The 7,791-nt window shown below is 37.7% G+C and overlaps 1 protein-coding gene across 1 annotated transcript; it reads right to left on the bottom strand.

Annotated features, from left to right (window-relative positions):
- Positions 1–605: 605 nt before the first annotated feature.
- On the bottom strand, positions 606–3,271 carry LOC140948176 (beta-1,3-galactosyltransferase 5-like). The gene is made up of 2 exons (XM_073397397.1): positions 2,790–3,271; positions 606–1,455 (listed from the first exon to the last, which is right to left on the bottom strand). Exons 1-2 carry the CDS (start codon positions 3,269–3,271, stop codon positions 681–683), a joined length of 1,257 nt encoding a protein of 418 aa, XP_073253498.1. The 3' UTR covers positions 606–680.
- Positions 3,272–7,791: the final 4,520 nt, after the last annotated feature.

The following is a 7,791-nucleotide window of genomic DNA, read 5'->3' as shown; positions in this document are numbered from 1 at the left end:
AATATAATACTTATTTTCATATGAAAGACGGGAGACAGGACTCGCCTTGAAAACGAGGCTTTAATTTATATGGAAATGCCCTATTTTCCGTCAAAATTTAAGGCTTATGTTGTTACTCTTGATTTTAATTGATTTTAATCAAGATAAACAGGCTAAAACATGTTTATCTCAATTATTTTTTTATGAAATCATGCTTTTAAATTGTTATCCCAACCGTGTTTTGCCTCATTGGATGCCCTTATTTACAGCTGTGTGAAAATAGGAAACAAATGTGAAATTGAAATGATCAGCAGGTCACGAGCGTGACAAACGAAAAAATCTGAGTCCCCGACAGGATTCGAACCTATGATCTCCCAAACACCGGGCGGGCGCTCTATCCACTTGAACTACGGAGAACTAATGGAGAACTTTTTCATTCTTTCACCAGGAAATAGGAAACAAATAAAGTACTAAAATTTAATTAGTTAAATTGTTATATAGCTGGAATTTTTTTCCCAACAGCGCGCGCTCTCATTAGTTACTTCGAGGTCACATGACATCTAACGATGAAACTGTTTCCCGCCAAAATCTCTGAGCGGGCAACATTGCAAAAATCTATGAGAGAGTAACAGTGCACTGTTACCAGCGAATGTTGACCGAAGACCCACCGTCACAGCAAAGTTTAATGTGTTCTCAGTTTTCTAGTCCTCGTCGTCTTTATCATCAGAGACGCCTGGAAAGGAAAACAAATTTGTGCTCCACATATATTCTGTATAGCCTATCCCATTGTGAATGTGTTCGCATATGGTTGGAACGTGTTTTAAGACCAGGACGTTAAAATGCGTTTGAATTTGCAATTTCCCAGAAATGCGGTGAATGACTAGAGCACCATTAAATTTGCACAAGCTAAATCCGTCGTTCTCCGAGTAAACAGCGTTTCCCATCGTAAATGGCGTAAACCTTTCGTTATCCGTCAGGTTAACTTTGATATGTTGCATTAGGTATCCAAAGCATGCATCTTCGCTGGGAAATAATCGCACGGTTTTTAAAGCCCTGAACAACTTTGTCAAAAGGCTACCACTATAAACATAGCCTGGTCCAGATGCATAGGGCGGATACTTGGAATCAGGGTATTCCTCTTCTGACACGTACCAAGGATCGTCTGGCTCACGGAAAGGCCTCCTATCTAGAAAAGCGGCACCCATATACAGAGGTGTGGTTTGCTTGCTTTCCATGAGAAACTGGGTCAGTTGAAATACGTTAATAAAGGAGTCTTCATCTGCTTTCATTACATACTGAGCCTGGCAGCGCTTGGCTGCCCATTCAATCCCCAATGCCATCTTCTTTGTCAGGTTTCTGTAGGAATCTATAAAATCTCCAAATACCATATCATTGTGGATCTTGGCCTCTTGCCGGAGCAATTTGTCTAGCCTGGGGTTTTTCGTCTCGCCTACGAGGAACACCGTTTTCCACAACCTTAAATCCAAAAAGAACCATACGATTACGTCAATGAAATACTCGGCCTTTTTCAGGGAAATATATCAAATAATCTTTCACTTGTTTTTTGATATCTCACGTAACTTTCAAGGATAGGTAAGTCTCTTTATATCAAAAGTGACTTCATCTTGATGTTCAGCTCTGCTCACTGGAGTTGAAACACACCAAAGAAAAGCGACTATCGTCAACTCTTTCTTGACTGACACCTTTATCAGACAGACACCTCCCTAAAAAGGAGACTTAGTGTTGGTTCTTGTCTTTCTTTTTTCCCTTTACTTGAATCTCTATAAAACGGAGAGTTGACTCTCTATAAGATGGACATCTCTCTAAGACGGAAACACAGGGCGATCCCTAAAGTTGTCTGACTCTTAGAAAGAGTTGAATGATTTTTTTTGTTGCAGGGAAATGATTTCTTTCTGAGTGGATTAAAATCTTGAACAGTAGACACCTGGTGAAAGCTGTTGCATAATATCTTATGACTTGTAAGGTTATGAAGTTTTACTGAAGAAGCGTTTAAGTTGAGAGAATTGTACTTCTCTTGATGTTTGTGAATATGCAGAGCGAGTCGCTTTGCATCATGTTAATTGTAAAACTGACAACTAAATGTGATCAAATCCGCCGCACGCTTTTGTGTGGTATTATGTAACTGGCCTTAATGTTTCTGATTCGTTTTCGAGCCGGTCGTATTATCAGTTGTTGCTGAGATTTTCCGGCAAGCCCTGCTTTCAATATCAAATATGCCATATGGACCACTCTTAAAATTTTGTTGTTGCGTTCTCGAAATAAGAGTACTTTTAGTATTAGACTGATCTAACCATTTCACTTCACTATAACTATAAATCCCTTTGTTTAAGTTTTTTAATGATCAGAGAAAATCTCTACTCTAGAAAGGAAAATGCTCTGTGACTGTTACTTAGTGTATTGCTTGGTATTGTATTGCACATCCATACGCATATATAGGACGCACATTAAAACATGGCGGCCTTTGCCTTAAGGCTGGATCTCCTCAGAGAGGTAGATTTCTGTCAAACGAGTGAAGTTACCTATCAATTTTTTTCTCTTTATTTAAATGAGCAGTTACTTTTTTTCTCTAGAGTATACATTGGCTAATCTCCAGTGCAAAAAGAGAAAACATTGTCGAAACGTGTTCAAAGCATATGCTCGTCAAGGAACATATGCTCGTATATACAGGCTGCTCCTGCTACTTAACGAGTGGGGACCCTCCAGTTGTATTCAAGTGTCTACAACATAAACAACCGATCGGTTAATTCAACAAAAATGTCACTGCAGGTTCTATGAAATTAATTTCTTACCCAGACATGCCGACTTGCTTCCAACCATTAGCTTTGTTGATCCTGTTTTCCGGTCGTCCCCAGGACATTCGAATGGCTTGTCTTTCCATGACGTTTGCCGGACTGGAATGGATTTGTATTAAAAGAAATGGAGCCGGATTACAATCAGGCGAAGAAGAAGTCGAGTTTACTTGTCCATGTTTATCACTTATGTTGACTTTAAGGGTCAATTTCTTTCCGTACAGTGCAGCTTGTTTAAAAGCTTTTCCCTCCCTTTTTCTAATCTCTTTAAATTTCTGGAAAGTTGTGTCAATTTCGATTTGCAATCCTTTCCAATTAACGGGCAGACGCTCCTGGTTTTGATCCTTGCTATCAACAAAATATTTGCTGGATTTCGTGCCATATTGATAATTAATTATTATCAAAATGTTCGATATTCCCAAAAGAAGGAACAAAAGCAAGAGAAATCTAGATCTTAACGTGTACATCAGGAGGAAAGACATTTCAAAAGCATTAATGTCATGGTAAATGACCCCTCTTATGAAAGCCGGTGAAAATAAAACAAAGGATATTAATTTAGTTTCGGATAATTCCTTACGCGGTTGAAAGCTACCATGGAAATTAAGCGGCATTTGCGCAAACACAAAAAACTTGGCAAAGAAAACTTTATCCTTTTAAATGCATTTCTTAATTGAAAAAATAAAACATTACCTTCTTTGTTTGCTGGTGATGTAAAAACAGTCTTCGTTACGACCAAACATATAATAAAATATTATTTGTCGTATAGTTTATGTACCGTTCGTCTCGGTAGTCGACTCCACCGCGATCAGACGTCTTAAGCTCTTTTTTTGTTGTTGTTTTATTAGCTATTATCGTATTAACCCTTTAACTCCCTAGATTGACCAACATAAATCTTCTCCCAACAAACACAATACATTATCAAGGGGAAAAGTCTTGGGAGTTCTTAATAATAATCACGGGGAAATGTTTTGATCTTTCATCAAATTCTCTCGTTAATAATAACTATAACAAAATCCTCAAATCTGATTGGCTATCAACTGTCCTGATTTCAGCACTTATACTTGACTGGCTTAGAGCAGTGGTATTTCAGCTTAATTTGAAATACCTACATGTGAAAATTACAAACCTTTTGTGGGTAGTAGTATAAACAAATAATAGCATGATTTGTACGCGATATTTGCCATAAATACCACTTGTGATATTTCAAAATTTTCTCAAATTTATGTATTACAATTTCGAAATATCCCCCGTGATATTTATGCCAAATATCGATACAAATCATGCTATTACCTATACTAATCATACTCGCGATTAAAATCGGACTTTGTTTATCACTCGTATGATTAGAGACCGAAGTGCATGGACTCCACTCTGTCCCGTTACCATTATTAATTATATAAGAAAATATATTGACATCAGTCTGGAGAATATTTAAGTATATTAGGGCTGAAAGGGTTAACCATTAGGTGAAAATGTGGACAAGTATGAGTAAAATATACAGTAACTACTTGTTTTTCCTCAAATAATAAGCTTCTGAAAAAACTTATTTGTATGTATGAGTGTTTTCGGTTTGTTTTACCGTGCCCGCATGATGCAGCTGGGAGATTTAAACAAAAAGGTTGGTTTCGTTTACTCAGATGCATGTAAAAAACAAAGAAAGCTTATGTTGCTAGGGACTAAATCGTTCAAAAACATGATTACATATTAAATATTTGAATTTTTCTGGAGTTGTCATAGCATTCTCAGTGAAACAAGAACGCTCTTAGTAGCGTTGAGTCTCGCTTGCTTGGAGATGCGTTTCGTTGTCAAAGGCGTCGGTGCAGGGGAGCTCGTATTTCGTCCCTCCCCAGGGACGAAATACGAACTCCCCTAAAAACGCCTGCGTGGGAGGCTTCCTTTAAACTTCATAATTTTAAGACGCTTTGTCCAGCAGTGTCATCAATGGATAATTTTCGAAAAAAAAAACCGTGGAAGGGTCTTTTGGGGTATGAATTTGCTTAAGTACGCTGAAGGATTACTACTACTACTACTACTTTCGTTAGTTTAAGAGCATCAAACTGAGACTGCCTTTTTGTCTTCTTTAATGGTGGCTCAATTATCTATTTTTGCTCAAAATAAAATCTGCATTTCGTTGTTGTTTACTTTCAAGTTCGTCAGAGTATTAATATACTTTGCTAGAACTTTGAAATCATACTAGGGTTAAAGTTTGCTACTTCTTTTCACGGTTGAACAGCACTTCATCTAGCAGATACTTCATAATTGTTCTTTTATCATTCCATTGGTTAATTCTAGCTTGAACGAGTGAATCTCTTTCATTTGATTTCCATCTATTCAGCGTTCTCTTCCGTGTACTGCAACCCAGATCAGCCAAGCACTTGTATTTTGCGTTATTGCAGCCTGTACAGTGATTTGGAGTTATACAGGAGCTAAAACAAGAATGCCAGTCGTCTTGACAGCAATCACAGTCCGTACAATTAGCGCCTTCTACTGAGTGTATAAAACAGTAGACTAAAACCAGCAACCCAAGACAAGGAGAGATCTTCATCTAAAATCAGAAGGTAAGTTGATCTAAGTTATAGCTTTTTTTTTCCTTAAGCCCGCCTCGAATACGGCTTGAAGCCATACCTGTGGGTTTTCAAGTATTCTGTGATTTTATTTATTAGCCAATAACTCTCTCCTTCACAGATGCTCCCACTGGGTAGAAAATTTGCATTAATAAGAAAAATTGCGATCACGCGGTGGACGATGGAAAGAGGGGAAAAGCGGCCTCTTTTCGTCTCTTTCACGTTCCCCTCGTCCCGCGCACTTCCCTTTTTTCCCCTTTTATCCAGCCTCACTTCGACACAACGAGGCTTCCCCGTCGCGGACCAGTTTATTTTTAGAACGGTTTTATCGCGAATTTAGAATATCTTTTAAATTCAAACCAGACGTAAAGATCAATTCAGACCTAAAAGTGATTTTTTTTGCCTTTAAATAATGTTTATTTTTCCTTTATGATATCTTGTTCTTCGAATGCGCTCATAGACATAGTGGAGATTCTATTCATGCGGGAAAAAGTGCCCTAATTGTGTCTAAAAATAAAGTGGTCCGTAAAAACGCCGTGACATAGGCTTGGTATGGGAGTTGCTCGCTCCAGGTTATGGGCTCCTGAATATGTTTAAAATATGTCGTTGATCATTTTGTATGATGTGTACGGCGTAGCTGACCATTTAATGGCAACCGCAGTCCTCGTTCTAAGTTGGTTGCAACTTTTCGACAGAAGCCATCTGTTACAAAAGCGGAAGATGCCCGCAGTATTTTTATGATGTCACAATGCTCCAGCGGGAATTTACGACATGTTTACATAAAAATCCACAGAAAAATTATGACAAAGACAATGGTGATGATGTAGTGATAGTATTAATAATCTTTAATGCTACATATACTTGAGTATTTCACTGTAAGTTTATATTATTCATACTGAAGGAAATCATACTTTCAGTCGACAGACAAGCCTCCTGACCTGAGAGCCACTCAGTGGATTTTGTCACCTAGGCGACAGAATGCTCGTACCCCGGATAAAGGCTTTGCCAGATCGTTAATGTAAGATTTATTTGTCATCTAAATCCTTTAATTTTATAATTGGTAGGCAGTTGTTTTCGATCTATCGATCGCTTTTAGTGCTTCTCTTCTTCCTCAGAATACTGTCAGGTATGGTTTATTTGAATCCCACTGAAACTGGGGCCCTGGTACGCGTAGGAGGCAAGCTTCAAAAGGGCCTTGGACCGGATTCTCACTTTTAGACGTTGTTCAAACCCTACGGTAGTTTTTTTTTTCTTTTTGCGATCTAAATCTTTACTAATTAGATATCTTCAAACAACCGTCTATGTTTTTAATGGCGCGATTCCTGTTTTTGATTCGATATTAAAATAAATCCCGGCCCTCGCACACTGTTCCTTGAAGGGTAAATATTAGATATTAAAATAACTAAAAATAATTAAGGTAAATTTTAAATATTAGATTAAAAACTGATATCAAGAATCGTTGTTTTCAAAAATAACATTAAAAGGCCGACATAGTACCTAAAACTAAAGAAAAAAGAGAGGGAAGGCTTTTTTGCGATCTGTGAAAATTTTTTTGGCGTTGGATTATAGATGCAAATGTTTGCCACGTTTTAGGTAAGACAAAAGTTTGTAAGGTCACCTTTTTATCCCTGAAAAGTTTTGATAAAAAATTAAAAGCTACCTAAAGATTTTTGCCAGACAGATGTAAGTTTTAGTAATGATGATCAATTGCTTGTCAAACCTCTGGCAAAATCGACCTTTTTGCTTGTTGTTCGGTAAAAAGGTTTCGTGCAATCTTTTTGTTCTTCGGATTCAGTAGCCATTCCTTTAAAGTAGACTGCAAACTAAGACAATAACAAGCGAATTTTTCACTTCTTCATTCATCGTCATCAAATGTGTAGTCGATGAAGTTCTGTAGTACAAATTCATGTATTTGGGCTTTAGGTTTCTTTTGAATTTCAAACTTACAATAGACTACACTGAAAACATATTAAAAGAATTTTAGTCAGAAATCAGTTTTGGTTTTCTAGGGTACTTTAATTAGCTCCTAACCATTAATTGTACTGTTGTGAAAAGAGAATAGATTTACAGGATATCCAAGAAATATGTCAGTAAAGAAGAACACTCTTTAATGTTATTCTTGCGTTCTTACCTTCTTGTATGTTTTATGTAATCACTCCTGTTATCCGGTCCTCTAGTGACGGGCGTGAGTCAACAGAAAGCCGGCCGGCCTCAATCAGTGCTCTTCCACTTTCGCAGCTCTTATAACTGTTGTTACGCATCCGGCCTCGTGGTGTGGGCTAGCGTCATTAATAGTGGTTGAAAGCCACATCACTTATTAGCTGGAAAATCAATTCAGCCGGTCGGTGTCGATTTCTTTTCCACGTCCGGGAAGTTTATTAGTAGTGGTTGAAGTGAAGAAGGCTTTCTCACTGTGTTTTTGTCGGCACACGTTTGTT

The sequence above is a fragment of the Porites lutea genome, chromosome 9 (assembly GCF_958299795.1).
Source record: "Porites lutea chromosome 9, jaPorLute2.1, whole genome shotgun sequence".
In the NCBI taxonomy this organism is placed as follows: Eukaryota; Metazoa; Cnidaria; class Anthozoa; order Scleractinia; family Poritidae; genus Porites; species Porites lutea.
Note: the sequence above shows the minus strand (reverse complement) of the source record. Positions and strands in the feature narration are given on the sequence as shown.